The sequence below is a fragment of the Anopheles marshallii genome, chromosome 2 (assembly GCF_943734725.1).
Source record: "Anopheles marshallii chromosome 2, idAnoMarsDA_429_01, whole genome shotgun sequence".
In the NCBI taxonomy this organism is placed as follows: Eukaryota; Metazoa; Arthropoda; class Insecta; order Diptera; family Culicidae; genus Anopheles; species Anopheles marshallii.
The window spans coordinates 10,660,239-10,678,686 of record NC_071326.1 but is presented as its reverse complement, the minus strand read 5'-3'; the positions used below and the strand labels follow the sequence as shown (position 1 = coordinate 10,678,686).

The following is an 18,448-nucleotide window of genomic DNA, read 5'->3' as shown; positions in this document are numbered from 1 at the left end:
CCGTTTGACTGTTTTCTTTTTGTTTGAAAGATCGATAGCTCGACAGTCCGCTCATGTTTTAAAGCGTTTTGAAAGTAGGATATGGTATAGTATGAATCGTCAAGCTAACGTAAGCCACAAGCTAGCGTTCACCACGTGTATGCGATGATCGTAAAAATAATGTCGAATTCTACCCACATTGCTTAACAGTGCTAGCAAACTTAGAAAATCGGTTTGTTGATGAAAAATCTTAAAGCAAAACACGGGTACAGTTCGTTTCCGTTCCAGGGCAGATTGCTGATGATTGCTGAAAGCATACAGCACTGCTCTAAACTATAACTGAACTTTATACTAGGCCCTCAAGGTAATTTAATATTCGTGACAGTTATCACCCGTTCGTTCCACCAATTCGTCGTCATACTTCTTAACCGTCCTTATGTTTGCCTTGCCTCTATCCTGCCTAAACGCGTCCTCAACACAGTCGCACAGCCCATCTTCGTTCGTAAGCCTGGGGTAAACCTTGCTTGCTTCACAGGAAACAGGTTCCCCTTAGCATCTTCACGTTCTATTCTTCCTAGAAGGCATTTCCGGTACATAGCACCCAAAAAAACATTCAAACATTTTCCCAAAACTCACCACTGCAAGCGAAACTCAAAACCTCAACGGACAAATGCGCACTAACACTAACGGTAATAAGAATGGTCAAATGGTCAAAAAGGCTCGTCGGCGCAAGCTAAGGCAAATCAGGAAAACATTCACTACCATCCCGCGTTTGTCACGGTTGCTCCTCGGGTTTGAGTTTTTTTAAGGGATGATCAAACAATGTATCAAATCAGTACATATTTTGCAAATACACACAACACGCAAAGCACAAACCAACTATCGAATAAGCTGCAAAGCACTTTCCGTGTTTTTTTTTTGTTTGTTTTTGATTGGCCACATCCGAGATGTCCTTTTGTTTGCCGTTCCCCACCTCCTTCCTCGTTACCATTTAGCAGACTTTGATTCTAACAACCTATCCTAATATCCATGCAATGCTATTGGCAATTAGTAAATGTACGTCCCATGCCGCCGTTTCGTGGCCGGAGTCAGAAATCACAAGCATTACTTTTGCTGAGATAGGGAGAGAGCATCCGTTCGCGTTACGTTCAAGCCGTTCCTATAACGCGCGTGGAAATGTACTTGAATGGGTGTGTGTGTGTTATTTTGGCTAATATAAAAGCTTAAAATTTGCATATAAAAATCGACAAATTTTGCTCGAATCTCGAATCCCCCGCTTACCAAGGACGCGCTGTTCTGTCTTGGTTTTTGCTTTCACCATCGTTTCCAACAGGCTGTGTTCCGTCCACACCGATCACGACCACGGTTACATGTCCGTTTTTTTGTTTGGCTTTGTTAAAGCAGTACACCCCTTCCATTGCACCGTAAAATATCGTTCATTTGTTTTGTGGATAGTGTTTGTGGATGAGTGGGATGATTTTACATACGTTTTGTTTTTCCTTTTTAGATGCACATCATGCGGCTTTGTTATGCGTTTTTGTTTTGTTTTGTTACTAAACAGCCATCGAAACTAAACATCGTTAGAGTAGTTATTTTATTTATTAATTAACACCGTTCTTGTAACACAAACCGATCAGCTTTTGCTGAAGCGCTGCTTTTTGCCAATAAATAATACGCTTATTGTTGTTAATGTTGAACATTCGTACCTTTTTCCCATAGCCTGTTTTCCGTGGCACTACCACGCGTAATTTCCGTTTGCCTTTAGTTGTTTGAATGTTTGTTGTTCGTAAGTTGCTTCATTTTGAACTGTTTCATGGGCTTATATCTCTAATCCACTCGTGTGAAGTTATATACTTTGTTCACCTTTTGTTTGTTGTTTCGTGTTGGAATAATGCATCAGATGCATGCTCGTTTTTAATCCCCATTCCGAATGCCGTTGTCTTTGCTTTGCATTGCTTTTACCCTAATTGTGTTTTTTGGTAATAACTATAGCTGAAAGTTTCTTTCAGAGGATAACACGTTCCACGAACAATTGGGATGTATGCATTAGAGAGAGAGAGAGAGAGTGTGTGTGTGTTTTTGGGGTTTCTCGCTGGAATATAGGAAAATTTGATTTACGATTTATTCAACTCTCTTACTGCCTCGACCGCTCTCGGGCTTAACAACATTTTTTTTTGCTGGCATTTTCTGCCTTACTTCATGCTTGATTTCTTTAATATTCTTTTTGCTCTAAGGAAGATTAAATGTAGTAACATGGTACATTTTGTTTGTGTTTTTTTTTCTCTTAAATTGTCTTTTTTCTGACTATATTTAGATAAATAGAGTTTTCATCCTCGTGATTTTATAATCAATCATTCATTTAGTGAAGCTGTGATCTGTGATCTTCATTATACTTGATGATGAATTGCATTATGAAAAATGTTGATTTTAAATAGTAACCATTTTTCTTCATTCCTTGGGCCAGCGTTCCCGGGTGGCTCTGGCATGTGCTCTGTTTCCGGATGCCACAATGCCTCAATGTTATCGTGTGTGTGTGAATGAGAGACTGAGCGGGGATGTAGAAAATATAACCATCAGGTCCCTCGCTCACCAACTGGCCCCCACCCATGTACAGTCTGCACTGCGTACAGAGCATCCCTCTAGCGAAAAGGAGTGGTAAGTTTATCTTTGTGCCACGAGAGTTATACGTGTACGATCAACAATATAGTGTTTTAGTAAATAGACTCTCCTGTCCGCATCAAAGCTCTTCGTTTGTTAGTGGTGCGCAACTTTGATATTACGTTTTCTAACCCCCCGCTCCCATTCGTAGTGTTGGCAACTGCTCCGACCAGCCCGGCATGTGATCATCTTGTTCGGTACGCCTCACTTTGCGTTAGCGTTTGTTTGGTGACTGTTGTGTTTGAACAACGTGGAGGAAAGGGAGAAAATGGTACCTGGCCTAATATTGTTCTCCAATGGACGTCTTGCAGCGAACGATCGTCGTCTTCATGCCGTTCTCATAAGATTCGTCTACGTACTCTACCTACCTAAACACAGTTTATCCTTCGTTAATGGGTGGACTGCTTTGCTCGGTTTTAGGCGACTGACGCAATTCATCTATTGCTGGAGGTTGTTTTGTATTGTAAGCTGGCGTATAAAAGTTTGTTTCAACACTGTCTCCAAAAAAACTTTTATCTGACTCCCTCACATACGTTACGCTTCTTGGCTACATCCATCAGCAGTATCTTTCCAACCGTGGACGTTTCCATCTCCGTCGAACTTCAACCAAACCAAAGGAAATCTTCGCTTCCTCGTATCGTATGCTCCCTGATTAACTGACCCGTTATTAATTGCCCAGTATGTGGCGAGCCGTAAACCTTTTTTCGGTTTTGCTTGTATTAATTGGCGCAATTAACGATTGCTTGACGGTGTGTTGCATGTTGTACGTACGTTAGCAATTGCATTCGCCTGATTACATCCTGCTGCCGCAGAACGATCGAATCGTTAACGCAATGCGATTATCATCGGTATCGGTGTGGGTGTAGACTTTAGACGGAAGTTGTGCGTATTTCTCTCCATTGTATGTCCTCCGGTGTTGCTATTCTGTGGCAGCTCCGATAGCCGCTATTTGCTGTCTGGCCGAGTTGCCAGCCTACGAATGGGGCGGGTTCTCCAATACCGTGTGCAATGTTCAAAACATCACACACACACACAGTCACATATTTTGTGGGGATGTTGCTCTGTTCGGGGTATGACAACTTTCAACTTAGCGTATGGTGTGTGGTTTGTTCAATAAACGAATAAACAGTATCACAACTAGCTAGGGCTCCAGCACCCCTTCACTGTATCTCGGTTTTTGCGGTAGCACTGCATTGACGCCTAGACTATGGAAAGGAAAGCAAAGTATTGCCTCTCGCCATTGGAACGTTATATGAGTGCGAAAGCGGCTTCTACGGCGTAAGGGAGATTCAAAAATCAGGTAGGCTGCCGGTTCATCACACTCATCATGCCTAGCATGCTACGTATGCTTGCCTAAACTTAGAGAGTCTTCTAGCGGAAGCTCAACAAATACGTCACCGTGCGCGGCCAGCGTCAAGGGTCTGCTCTACAAAGTAAGCTCTTCGTTTAAATTAGTTTAGTTCCCTGCTATTCTTTCCCAACTATTTTCCCTTTTCCCGGAATGATATTCCCATTGCTCCCTCTCTCTCCCCACGAACCTTGCGCTCTCGTGCTGTGTCAATTAATACCTTTCGATTTGAGGAAAACGTCTAATATAACTTAACGTTGCTGCATTGCCAGGATGCACTCACTAGGACTAGATATACGTACAGCTACCAATCGAAGGAATGTTTTCGATCAATTAGTAGCGTAGCGTGGTACGAAAAAACAGAATCAGGTATGTCTACTCACTCACTGATCCGCTTTACTCAACCTCTTTTTTTGGAAGAGAAAGGGAAATCCATTTAGAAACTATTGCTGACGAAATGGTGCGGCATTGCAATGGGCGTTCCACGTCCACGTCCTAAATGTAACCGTTAAATGCTATCAACATATCCCTACGCCTAGAACTCGAGCCGGTAAGCTGAGCAGGACGTTTCGTGGTCCTGCAGGTTGATTGTACACCGTGCCGCGCTCGGGGATAGATCGATGTGATATTTGGCGAGCAGTTCCTCGTTCTCCGAAACCCAGTAGCCAAGTACATCGGTGTCATACGTTGGAATGATAGTTACCTCTGTGGAGGGGAAACAAGCGAAAAACAATGATGGTGTCCGGTGTGCGAGAGCGCTAGAAGGGTTTACAACAACCTACCTAATTCTTTATCTTCCCATGTTTGTTTGGCCTCCAGCAGGGCGTTGTACACCTCCCGGCTCGGTTCGGTGCCGGAGAATACGTAGTACCGGGCTCGGACACGCTTGAAGAATTCTACGTTCGCGTAGTACGAGTTGCCGTGATGTGGCACGTATGACAGGTCCACATAGACGGGACTAGTGGGCTTTTTCGCCTTTGTAGGCGATTCGGCCCGCTTGCGTAGGTTCTTCTCGTTGTTCAGCTTCGTTTTGCTCATCAGCATGCGCCGTTCCTTTTTCGGGGTCGTTTTGTTGTCATCGGCTGTCATTGGTGCCGGCGATGGAAGTCCCAATGGCTTTCCCCACGAATCAAGCACACTCTTTGCTTCCGCAGAGGACGTACTCGTGGACTGTGCAGTTGGCTGGGTTGATTGTAATAGACTTGATTGTGATTGCGCTTGGGGTTGTGGTGGTTGTGGCGGTAGGGACTGCGCTACAGTCGCACTCGGTTGCGCTCCCGTCAGGGTAGTTGTCACCGACGACGGGAGTCCGGTGGAAGTGAAGTCCATTTCCATTTTTTGCGCTTGGGCCATACTAGCGACCGTGGTTGTTGCTGCCATAAATTCCTTCTCGCTCGAAAAGTGCATCGAAGTGGTCATGACATCGTCCATCTTAGTGCTGCTAGCGCTGCTAAATGCCTTTTCAAAGTCCAAGTCCGCCTCGTCCAGGTATTTACGGTCGCCGGTTACGGGTGGTTTGTGAATGGAATCGACACTGCTATCGCCGCTGGATGCATATTCGACGTATGGTTTGGAAAAGCCCTTCGTTGTCCCGGTGATCGGAATTGGAATCGAACGGGTAGTGCTCGACGCCATCGCCATACTCGACGGTACTTCTGGCAGCTGTCCGTAGAATGAAGTGCTCATGGGATCTGGCTTGTAACTGGAAGTGATAGGAATGGCCGTTTTCGCCTCCTCGCTTCCGTACTGTGGTGGCACAATGTCATCCTGACTGTCTTGGTCAATTTCGATGTCGGACTTCTTGCTCACGCCCGAGCTGGAGTGCTGCAGGTCATAGTCGTAGGTGTACTTAGTGCTGGGCGACAACGGAGCCTGTGAGGTCACGCTCATGGGTGAACCAGGGACATCCTCATCGTGCCATCCGGCTACAATGCGTGACGCCTGCCCGGACGATATATCTGACCGCGGTGATAGAACGTCCTTTTCATCGTAGTCTTCGATGAAACTACGTTCTTCGGTTCCGGCCAGCGTAAGCTGGGTGGGAGCCAATGCTTTTGTCGCAGCGATTGCCTCGGAGGTCTGGTCGGACACCTCACTACGGATGCTGCTGTCCACTGCGACCTTTTGCCCATCCTTGATTACGTAAGTCGTAGTAGAAGAAGTTACACCCGCGGGAGTAACGGTGGATGCTCCCGGCTGTTGTGTTTCACTTTTGCTTACCGTATCACTTTGCTCGTTGCTGTCCACCTCAATCTTCTGCCCATCCTTGATGATGTACGTCGTGGTCTTTGTCGTTGTCGTCGTCGTCGTGACAGTAGTCTGAGAGTCACCCTTGTCTGCGCTAGCTGCAGTTGTGGCGATACGCTCAATCTGTGAGTCGACCATGTCTGGCGTTGAGGAACGCGTCATGTCCGGTGTGCTCATGCCGGAGGTGGTCTTTGCTTCGTCCGCAAGTTTCAGCGTGTCGACGACCACCTTCGGAAAGGGCGATGTAGGCTTTGGCGATGAATCTGATGTCTCAATACCTGAACTGCTGTGGCCCAAGTTGATCGATTTGGAAGCACTGTCCGTACTACCTTGCGTGTGCACGGACATCAGCCCCGGGCTCGACTTGCCAGATGGTACAGACTCTTTAGGTGTTGAAATACCAGATGCATCGTCCTTTGGCGCGGTCGGGATAGTTGTCGTCATAGCAGAAGTCGCCAAAGTAGTTGTCGCTGACGAACCAGAGGTCGTACCAGACAGTACCGAGGATTCGTAATGAGATTGAGTTACACTTATGCTATCCTTTGCAGCAACGTTCGGGCTTATAGGGGCTGTTGGTGGTGTTTTGCTACCCGCGAAGAGCAATTCTTCTGTAACCTTTTCAGCTGACGTCGAACATTGTTCTACCGAAGACTCACCAGCAGAACTCATACGAATTGAGACATGCTGCTGTTGCGTGGACGCCTTTTCTGACAAGCTATCCTTTTCGATGAAAGTGTTCAGCGAAGTGGTGCTCTCCTCAAGCGAGTCCTTGTCCTGCAGTGGACTAACTGATTTGGCGCTGGATTCCTGCGATTTTTCACCAAGATAGGGAGATGATTTGCCACTGTCCCCTGTCATTGGGAATGCTCCCGGGATAGAAGTTACTGTTGCCTTAGTTTCGGTCATCGATTCCTCTGTTTTCGTGGAAGAAATGACCGTCGATGTCATCTTTTCAATTTCCTTCATTGAGGTGACTGTATCTTTCAGTAGCTGATCCATGCCTTTAGCGATCGTTGCGCCATGGTCGGGACTTTCGGAACTGTCTAAACCACATTTCGGAAACATGGTAGTGGTATCATGCTTATGTACATCCTCTTTCTCCCCAGGGAACTGTGGATCGTCTCCGAACAATGGTTTGAAGGATTTGTTCAACGCGCTATCCGCTTGTTTTGGAATAAAGGGAGGGTCTAGCTTAGTAACACTATCCCGAGGGCTGCGTATCATATCCAAATCGTCACGCGAAGCAATAACCGATTCTTCGAGCACTCCCAAAGTACCACCTTCAAATCCGGAACGCTGTCCAGAAACAGTGACTACAGCGGACATGGATTTCGATCGTGTTTCTTTCATACACACTTTTGCTTCGAAATTGTCCTCATCACCATCACTCACTGCGCCATCATGTTCTTCCTTTGTGGTTGATGATTCTCGACGGGATAAAGATTCTTCAAATCGCGCAAATGACGTGACTGATGTTGTGTCATGTCCACTCTTCGAATCCATTATGAAAGATTTGTTTGATGCGACTGAATCGGGTCTCGAAGGTTCTTTCGAAGCTGAGACATCAAGTACACCTGGTATCCCGCTAGCTGCTGAAGCAGGTCGGGACTCTTCCTTAGTTTCAGCTTTCAAATCGACGGACTTCTCTGAAGGAGCCTTGTCTGCGGGTCCACTGGCAGCTGAAGCTGGTCGCGAATCCTCCTTGGTCTCAGCCTTCAGATCGACGGACTTCTCTGAAGGAGCCTTGTCTGCGGGTCCACTGGCAGCTGAAGCTGGTCGCGAATCCTCCTTGGTCTCAGCCTTCAGATCGACGGACTTCTCTGAAGGAGCCTTGTCTGCGGGTCCACTGGCAGCTGATGCAGGTCGCGAATCCTCCTTGGTCTCAGCCTTCAGATCGACGGACTTCTCTGAGGGAGCCTTGTCTGCGGGTCCACTGGCAGCTGAAGCAGGTCGGGAGTCCTCCTTGGTCTCAGCCTTCAGATCGACGGACTTCTCTGAAGGAGCCTTGTCTGTGGGTCCACTGGCAGCTGATGCAGGTCGGGAGTCCTCCTTGGTCTCAGCCTTCAGATCGACGGACTTCTCTGAGGGAGCCTTGTCTGTGGGTCCACTGGCAGCTGAAGCAGGTCGGGAGTCCTCCTTGGTCTCAGCCTTCAGATCGACGGACTTCTCTGAAGGAGCCTTGTCTGCGGGTCCACTGGCAGCTGAAGCTGGTCGGGAGTCCTCCTTGGTCTCAGCCTTCAGATCGACGGACTTCTCGGAGGAAGCCTTGTCTGCGGGTCCACTGGCAGCTGAAGCAGGTCGGGAGTCCTCCTTGGTCTCAGCCTTCAGATCGACAGACTTCTCTGAAGGGGCCTTGTCTGCGGGTCCACTGGTAGCTGAAGCAGGTCGGGACTCTTCCTTGGTTTCAGCCTTCAGATCGACAGACTTCTCTGAAGGAGCCTTGTCTGTGGGTCCACTGGCAGCTGAAGCTGGTCGCGAATCCTCCTTGGTCTCAGCCTTCAGATTGACGGACTTCTCTGAAGGAGCCTTGTCCGTTGGTCCACTGGCAGCTGAAGCAGGTCGGGAGTCCCCCTTGGTCTCAGCCTTCAGATCGACGGACTTCTCTGAGGGAGCCTTGCCTGCGGGTCCACTGGCAGCTGAAGCAGGTCGGGAATCCTCCTTGGTCTCAGCCTTTAGATCGACAGACTTCTCTGAAGGAGCCTTGTCTGCGGGTCCACTGGCAGCTGAAGCTGGTCGCGAATCCTCCTTGGTCTCAGCATTCAGATCGACGGACTTCTCTGAAGGAGCCTTATCTGCGGGTCCACTGGCAGCTGAGGCAGGTCGCGAATCCTCCTTGGTCTCAGCCTTCAGATCGAGAGACTTCTCTGAAGGAGCCTTGTCCGTTGGTCCACTGGCAGCTGATGCAGGTCGGGAGTCCTCCGTGGTCTCAGCCTTCAGATCGACGGACTTCTCTGAAGGAGCCTTATCTGCGGGTCCACTGGCAGCTGAAGCAGGTCGGGAGTCCTCCTTGGTCTCAGCCTTCAGATCGACGGACTTCTCGGAGGGAGCCTTGTCTGTGGGTCCACTGGCAGCTGATGCAGGTCGGGAGTCCTCCTTGGTCTCAGCCTTCAGATCGACGGACTTCTCTGAAGGAGCCTTGTCTGCGGGTCCACTGGCAGCTGAAGCAGGTCGGGAGTCCTCCTTGGTCTCAGCCTTCAGATCGACGGACTTCTCTGAGGGAGCCTTGTCTGCGGGTCCACTGGCAGCTGAAGCAGGTCGGGAATCCTCCTTGGTCTCAGCCTTCAGATCGACAGACTTCTCTGAAGGAGCCTTGTCTGCGGGTCCACTGGCAGCTGAAGCAGGTCGGGAGTCCTCCTTGGTCTCAGCCTTCAGATCGACGGACTTCTCTGAAGGAGCCTTGTCTGTGGGTCCACTGGCAGCTGAAGCTGGTCGGGAGTCCTCCTTGGTCTCAGCCTTCAGATCGACGGACTTCTCGGAGGGAGACTTGTCTGCGGGTCCACTGGCAGCTGAAGCAGGTCGGGAGTCCTCCTTGGTCTCAGCTTTCAGATCGACGGACTTCTCTGAAGGAGCCTTGTCTGCGGGTCCACTGGCAGCTGAAGCTGGTCGGGAGTCCTCCTTGGTCTCAGCCTTCAGATTGACGGACTTCTCGGAGGGAGACTTTTCTGTGGGTCCACTGGCAGCTGATGCAGGTCGGGAGTCCTCCTTGGTCTCAGCCTTCAGATCAACGGACTTCTCTGAGGGAGCCTTGTCTGCGGGTCCACTGGCAGCTGATGCAGGTCGGGAATCCTCCTTGGTCTCAGCCTTCAAATCGACGGACTTCTCTGAGGGAGCCTTGTCTGCGGGTCCACTGGCAGCTGAAGCAGGTCGAGAATCCTCCTTGGTGTCAGCCTTCAGATCGACGGACTTCTCTGAAGGAGCCTTGTCTGCGGGTCCACTGGCAGCTGATGCAGGTCGGGAGTCCTCCTTGATCTCAGCCTTCAGATCGACGGACTTCTCGGAGGGAGCCTTGTCTGCGGGTCCACTGGCAGCTGATGCAGGTCGGGAGTCCTCCTTGGTCTCAGCCTTCAGATCGACGGACTTCTCTGAAGGAGCCTTGTCTGCGGGTCCACTGGCAGCTGATGCAGGTCGGGAGTCCTCCTTGGTCTCAGCCTTCAGATCGACGGACTTCTCGGAGGGAGACTTTTCTGTGGGTCCACTGGCAGCTGATGCAGGTCGGGAGTCCTCCTTGGTCTCAGCCTTTAGATCGACGGACTTCTCTGAAGGAGCCTTGTCTGCGGGTCCACTGGCAGCTGATGCAGGTCGGGAGTCCTCCTTGGTCTCAGCCTTCAGATCGAAGGACTTCTCTGAAGGAGCCTTGTCCGTTGGTCCACTGGCAGCTGATGCAGGTCGGGAGTCCTCCTTGGTCTCAGCCTTCAAATCGACGGACTTTTCTGAAGGAGCCTTGTCCGTTGGTCCACTGGCAGCTGATGCAGGTCGGGAATCCTCCTTGGTCTCAGCCTTCAGATCGACGGACTTCTCTGAGGGAGCCTTGTCTGTGGGTCCACTGGCAGCTGATGCAGGTCGGGAGTCCTCCGTGGTCTCAGCCTTCAGATCGACGGACTTCTCTGAGGGAGCCTTGTCTGCGGGTCCACTGGCAGCTGATGCAGGTCGGGAGTCCTCCTTGGTCTCAGCCTTCAGATCGACGGACTTCTCGGAGGGAGCCTTGTCTGCGGGTCCACTGGCAGCTGAAGCAGGTCGGGAGTCCTCCTTGGTCTCAGCCTTCAGATCGATGGACTTCTCGGAAGGAGACTTGTCTGCGGGTCCACTGGCAGCTGATGCAGGTCGGGAGTCCTCCTTGGTCTCAGCCTTCAGATCGACGGACTTCTCTGAAGGAGCCTTGTCCGTTGGTCCACTGGCAGCTGATGCAGGTCGGGAATCCTCCTTGGTCTCAGCCTTCAGATCGACGGACTTCTCTGAAGGAGCCTTATCTGCGGGTCCACTGGCAGCTGAAGCAGGTCGGGAATCCTCCTTGGTCTCAGCCTTCAGATCGACGGACTTCTCGGAGGGAGCCTTGTTTGTGGGTCCACTGGCAGCTGATGCAGGTCGGGAGTCCTCCTTGGTCTCAGCCTTCAGATCGACGGACTTCTCGGAGGGAGCCTTGTCTGCGGGTCCACTGGCAGCTGATGCAGGTCGGGAGTCCTCCTTGGTCTCAGCCTTCAGATCGACGGACTTCTCGGAGGGAGCCTTGTCTGCGGGTCCACTGGCAGCTGAAGCTGGTCGGGAGTCCTCCTTGGTCTCAGCCTTCAGATCGACGGACTTCTCTGAAGGAGCCTTATCCGTTGGTCCACTGGCAGCTGAAGCAGGTCGGGAGTCCTCCTTGGTCTCAGCCTTCAGATCGACGGACTTCTCTGAAGGAGCCTTGTCTGCGGGTCCGCTGGCAGCTGATGCAGGTCGGGAGTCCTCCTTGGTCTCAGCCTTCAGATCGACGGACTTCTCTGAAGGAGCCTTGTCTGCGGGTCCACTGGCAGCTGATGCAGGTCGGGAGTCCTCCTTGGTCTCAGCTTTCAGATCGACGGACTTCTCTGAAGGAGCCTTGTCTGCGGGTCCACTGGCAGCTGAAGCTGGTCGGGAGTCCTCCTTGGTCTCAGCCTTCAGATCGACGGACTTCTCTGAAGGAGCCTTGTCTGCGGGTCCACTGGCAGCTGAAGCAGGTCGGGAATCCTCCTTGGTCTCAGCCTTCAGATCGACGGACTTCTCGGACGGAGCCTTATCTGCGGGTCCACTGGCAGCTGACATAGGCCGTGCTTGGTCGGTTTCGGTTGCCGAAGCCGGTCGGGAAACTTCCTCAGCGCTGTCTGGCGATGCTGGTCGAGAAAATTCGGCTGCTTGTTGGTGTTCTTCGGCAAGGTCCAGTGATGCCGATTCTTTTAGCTTGTGTCGGGTGGGAATGATTTGTTCGTCATCCGTTTGTTCATGATCTTTTTGCAACGATGCGGCTTGGTGGGACGCATCTCCTACACTGGCGGGTGAATCTGGACGGGAAAATACCTCTTCTTCGGTTGACTGTTTTGTATATCGGTCTGTTTCTTGTGCAGGAGTCTGTGTTCCCAGTTGCTGTATGGACTCTTGTTCCATTAATTTGCTGGATTCATTTAAATTGACCGCAGCCGTTTCTTTTCCTTCCAAGCCAGGTGTTTCCTTCTCCGAAACTGTCTTTTGGCTTGTGATCGATTCGGGACTGGATAGCTCCTTCGTCTTTTCGTCCGTTTCCACAAATACCTGATCATGTTCTTTGTCAGTTTCTTTCAAAAAGTCTGCAACCGATTTGAGGTCCGTTGGGTCTTCTTTGAGATCACTGATGTGGCTCGAGATAGAATGCGCACGAGACGAGTCACGTTCATCGACGAACGAGCTTTCATCTTTAGTGTAGTCTCGTTCGCTGAACGTACTGATGGCCGATTCTCGTCTCGTATCATCAATTTGATCGTGTGTTTGGTGATCGGCCAAAGATTCCTTATGTATATCACTCAACATACCAACAGTTTCTTCGTGTGATTTGGGCTTTGCCGTCTCTACCTGGACCACCTTCTCGGGTAGTTCGTGTTTATCCTTTTCTTCTATCGAAGTGGGCGATGTTTTTAGGTCGGGTGAAGATTTGCCAGATGATGCTGGACTACTCTTTTCATCCACTGTTCGCTTGCTTTCAGTAGCATCTTTCGCAAGAATAAGACCGTGATCTTCGGCAGATTTGTCCGCCTCGTCCTCCTCTTCCTCGTTTTCTTCCTGCACCTTTATTTCCGGCGTGGTTGTACCTGAACCCTGCATCGGTTCCGGAGTAGCTGACTTTGAGAAAGTAATAGTGCCATCGGCACAGATGACCGTTTCTTCCCCGCCATCCTCACTGCTGGCCGTGACGAGCATTCGTTGAACAGTGCCTACATCTTCTTCGCGAGCGGTTCCTTGGGAAAGCTTACGCTCCAGCTCTTGTGGATCGAAACCGGGGATGATTTCTTCCAAATCTTTGTCGGACTTCAGCACTTCCGCTACATTGGCCACTATTTTAGCCACATCTTCGGGAGTTCGGGCCCGTGGAGGCATCACCCCCACGGATGGACCAAGTTTTTCCGATGCTCCTTGGGGTGGTGAGACACGATCTTCTTCTTCTTCCTCCTTAATCTCGCGTAGATTGGCATCCTCAAAAGCACTGTACTTAATGTCTTCGATGACGAAGGTACCCATGTTTTTGTTGGCCTCCAGCTCTTCGAGTTCCTTATCTTCGTCGATGTCGTGTGGAATGTTGACCATCGATTTAAGCTCCATACTCAGCTTATCTCCATCTGTGACCGGAGAATCAACCGTGGTAATATGAGTTTCCCGCAGCTCCTGCGTGAAGCTTCGTTCGTAAGGTCCACCAAAACGATCATATGCTTGGCCCGATTCCTGTTGCGTCACAGTAGCGGCTTCCGATTCGCGTTCCATTTGTAGACTGTCGATCTTTTCCGTTACTTGTTGCAGTTTCACTTCAACTTCGTCGGCTTTGTCCTTGATTTTATTTTCCACTTTGTCCGCCATTTTTTCAATTCCACTCTTGATGCCCTCGGTAATACTGCCGAAGAACGAACTGATGCCAGTCTTGGCTTTATCTTGGACTTTCTCAACCTCCTTCGCGATGTCCTCTTCGATCTGCTGTTTTGCATTGTCCAGCTGACTGACCACATCTTGCTTGAGATCTTTCGCTAGCTTTTCCAGTTCACTTTTTTCGGCCGCAATTGTACCGAGGGTTTCATCTACTTTGGTAGCGACCTGCGAAACGTCCTGCACAAACGAATCCACTTTAGCGTCGAGCTTTGCCGTGGCTGCCTTCAATTCGTCATCGACTTGTTTGGTTTTCGTTTGCAAATTATCCAGCACGGTGTCTGTTTTGCCGGTAATATCCGTCACAATTTCACCAGCCGTTTGCACAGCCATTAGCTCTACCTCCTTGCCAGCGTCCTGAATCATATCCTTCACCTTACGATCAGTGTCCCTGGCCTCTTCCACCACGGTACCGATAATTTCTTCCCTCTGTTCTGCTACACTTTTTACCATAGTGTCCTTCATGGCAACCAATTCCGACACCTTTCCGGTGCCTTTCATCGAGGCTGCCACCTTGTCATCGATCAGATGTTTTAACTCGTCCAGTTTTTCCTCTACCTTTGAAGGCGTTTGCCAGATCTCGTCCAATACGGATGTAACAGTTTGTGGTGGTTGCGGAACTTTGGGTACCACTTTTTGCGCAACAATCAGCTCTTCTTCCACCGGAACCTTGTTGGCTTCATCATCATCGTCCTCAGCCTGATCATCATGCATATCCGTTTCCTCGACTGGTGTCTTGCTTTCCTGTTTAACCTGATGTTGTTGCTGTACCGTTACTGCGCTGTCGAGCTTATCATCCACCGGGATAATTTGAGACTCCAAATCCCTTAAGATAGAATCGTCCATGAGCATTGCGTTCGAAGCGTCCTGTTCTTTAGTTTCATGTGCGTCTGGTTTTGGTGGCTTGTCCAGCCGAGTGTCTCGCTCAACCTTCTCGAACACTTCCTTCACTTCGGTTGCCTTGTTCGCCGTATCACATGGTTTATCACTTTCAACTGACTTATCCACTACATGCCTTTCATCATCAGTCTTCTCAAGTTGCTTAGCATCAGTCTCTATCGCCGCCATTGTGGATGCTACCGTTGTCGTAGAGACTGCGACGACGGGTTCTTCCTCTGGCTTTTCTTTCGTATCACGATCCTTATCCTCGTCCTCTTTGCTGTCCTTATCCTTATCTTCACCGTAATCCTCCTCGAGATCGGCCTCTTCGTGCACCGGTAGATCGGCTACTTCGTCCGGTGTCTTCACCACATCTCGCATGTGCGCTTGTTGGGCACTGAACTGCATCTTTGCCGGTGTTGGTCGTTCTAGCGGCTCGTAAACGGTTTGCAACGGAGCCGCTGCTGCAGTAGCTGTAATTTCTGTGGATGCAACTGGCCCTGTTGGTTGTTCGGTTGGTATTGCTGCAGCAGCAGTAGCGGCAGCAACCGCCACCGCCGAAGCCACTTCGATTTCTTTCGTTTCTTCCTTGACGTGTTTCTCCTCGATTACAAGATCTTCCTTAATCTCGTCCAGCGGGATGCGCTCGTCTTCGGGAAGAGTTGGAGCGGTCGTGGTGGCCCCAGATTCGACGGTTGCCGACACACGCTCCTCGTGGTGGCTCTCGTGATGTGGTGGATCGATGTGATCCTTGGGATGACCGATCGGTAGCTCTTGTTCCTCATCACGAGTATCGCTGGTCTTTTTCGTGCTGCTCATCTTCTCATCGGGACTGATGGACGAGATTTCCTCCGTTTTCAAACCATCCATTGAGGTTTCCATCTTGGACTTGGCGATTTCCTTCGCCGAAGCGATAATGTCCTGCACTTCCTCTTCGAGCTCTTGTTTGTGCTTGGGCGAAAGCTTTTCCTGCACTTCCCGGTCCTGGTCGTCCAGTTCCTCCTCAGTTGGAGCACTTGCTTGCACGACGCCTTCGTCTTGTTCCGGCTGATCGTCATCCGCCTTTTCGCTCTCAACAACCTCTGCGGCAGCCACCTGACCCTGACCAACAATCTTAACCGCATCCGTCTTTTCCTCTTTCTCTTCCTCCAAACTGTCGCGCTTACGTTTCTCGGATTCTTGCGAATCGCGCTGGTGCTTCTGAATCTCTTCCTCCTTCGTGGCACTGCTTTCGGGTTCGTTGATCGAGTCCTCGGTGTACTGCTCTTCCTTTTCGATGATGAGATATTCCTCCTCTTCCTCCGGCTCGGTGGCGCTGTCCTGCACCTCACGATGCTCTTCAGTCAGCGCCAGTTCCCGATGTTTGAGAGCCTTTTGCGCAGCTGAATCGCGATTAAATACGGCTTCGATCTCACGAACCGCCTCCTGCTCTTCCTTTAGCTCGGCTAGCTGTTGCTGTTTCTTTATCGCCTCCAGTGTGTCACTGTCACCCGGGACGACATCTGTAGCAGCGACCCCTACTGGACGCTTGGGTACTGGAACGCCTCCTTCATCTGCACTGGGGGTCGAAACGAGGCTTGAATCGGTTGTACCGTTCTTATCCAGCTTAGCCTTCCTGATGACGGCGTCTTTTTCGGATTTCAACACCTTCTTAGCCTTCACAGGACTTCCACCGGCAGTTGCTACGGCGGAGGATGTCGTAACGGTGCCCTTCGGACGACGTGAGATAGGTTTGCGCTCGGCTGGCTTCGACGCAGGTGCCTCTTTCTTCTCGAGATCTTTTCGAGCCTCGCGCTTAGCAGCCATTGTTGGGCGCTGTCTCGCCTCGAGAACTTTGCGATTATTCTCATCCTTGGCACTCTTCGCCGGAGTTGCTTTTGGACTAGATTTGCCCGGTTTCGCGCCTACCGTTTTAGAAGCAGTTGTCTTACCGACAGCTTTTTTGATGTCTTCTCCCTGTTCTGCTTTGGTGGCACTACCGTTGGTTAGCTTCGATTCGATTGAGCTGGTTTTCTTCGGTGTTGTTGGTGACGATTTATTCGCTTCGGTTTGTTTCTTCACTGCGGGTTTACGGTCTGCCGACGGTTTGGAAGGTTTGCTTGCTGTGTCCACCTTGGTTCTAGCCGTCGATGATGTAACTGTGCGTGATGTAGGAGGCTTTCTGATGGCTTTTGTGACCATGCCACCGGTGTCGGCCCCGGCAGGAGATGCAGCTTCTTCTTTCTTCTTTTCTTTCGCATCAAGGTCAGGTTTGGCTGAGCCAGTTTCCTCCTTTTTCTCTTGTCCGTCGGGTGCATCGTCGAGACTCTTTTCACTGTCCACTGCCAATGGTTTAGATTTGTCCGTTGACAGCACATCTTCCTTGTCGGAGCTAACGTCCGAAATGGAGTCCTTCTTTTCGTCTTGTTGCTGTTGCTGCTCCAACTTCTTGTTGTCAAGCTTCTTCTCGGCCATGGTCATTGCTTTGCCCGAACGAATAGCTTTCGGTTTGCTGTCCATCTTGGCCGAAGCAACAGTGGTCGTACCGGGTGGCTTCGATAGTTGTTTCTCCATCTTGATTTCATCCGCTGAGCTATCCATTCCGTCCGCAGCAAGCTTATTATCGGCAGCCATCATTCGCATCTTGTTGTCGAGAAGTTTGTTGTCCTTGGGCTTGGACGGATGTAACGCTTCCGATATGATGCGATCAGTCGAGGCCGATTTGAGGGACTTCTTCGTGACTAATACTGGTGTGGATAGATTTGCAGTGATCGATTTGACTGGGCATACTGGCTGTCGCATAAACTCGACGTTCTTCATCTTTTCCAACCCTTCCAGTATCTTATACTCAGGTGCGGAACCCGGGAAGAGAATGCGCGTAATATTGTCTTCCGGATTAGCCGGTGTCCACACGAGCAGTGCACAAATGGAGATGAGATTTTGAAGCGGGAAGGCAAAATCTTTCCCATCCTTCGTCTCTTTCGTAAACAGGCGCTGATCGGCGGCTGCCCAGCGGGTGAGAAAATCCTTTACCTCACGCGAGTCGCGTGACGGGCTGATGACGTACATATCGAGCGTTCCGTGACCAACCTTATGATACAGATTGATCGGTTCCACATCGCGGTAACAGTTTTGTGCCTTCAAGTTCAACGACTTTAGGTTCGTGACGATCTGGTGACCCTCCTGTAGTATATCCACCAGCAGTGGGTCCCGATCCTTGTCTCCGTCCGGGCTCGGCAAACCTTTGCGTTCGGGAATGTTGCAGAAAAAGTGTCCTATCTGGGGGTAGACGTGAGCTTCACTCTTGCGCTCTACTACGGATGAAATGCCCTTGATGTTGGTGTTATTGATGCGTGTCATCAATACCGCATCTAGCCGATCTAGATGACGTACAAAGTCCCAGAAGCAAGACTTGCGGCTGAAGCCTCCATCCACTGCCGGAAGAGAAAAACCGAATTTGTTTACTTGTTTTAAAATTGTTTGACTATAAATTTGCCATGAAATTACCTAACATGTTGAAACCATTGATTCCGAAAAGAGCAGCATCTCCCTGACCTCCTGGGAAGACGTACAAAGTTGGATGGCTGAAACGGATGTTTCCAACAACATCCGAGCTTTCCAATAGCTCGGAAATTTCCGTCGGTATGATCATCGACGATAAATAGGCTGCACACAAAACAAAGAGAATGGGAACTTGCAGTGAGAGTTTGTTCGCACGAAATAGCCGTATGCGTCAATTACTTA

The 18,448-nt window shown here is 50.3% G+C and overlaps 1 protein-coding gene across 1 annotated transcript in view; it reads right to left on the bottom strand.

Annotated features, from left to right (window-relative positions):
- Positions 1 to 4,520: 4,520 nt before the first annotated feature.
- LOC128709467 (microtubule-associated protein futsch) overlaps positions 4,521 to 18,448 on the bottom strand; it is a 37,727-nt gene continuing 23,799 nt past the window's right edge. The window contains exons 5-7 of the mRNA XM_053804466.1: positions 18,212 to 18,370; positions 4,768 to 18,138; positions 4,521 to 4,690 (exon numbers count right to left, since the gene is read on the bottom strand). Coding sequence (XP_053660441.1) covers positions 4,521 to 4,690; positions 4,768 to 18,138; positions 18,212 to 18,370 — 13,700 coding nt within the window. The remainder of the gene's footprint in view (positions 4,691 to 4,767; positions 18,139 to 18,211; positions 18,371 to 18,448) is intronic.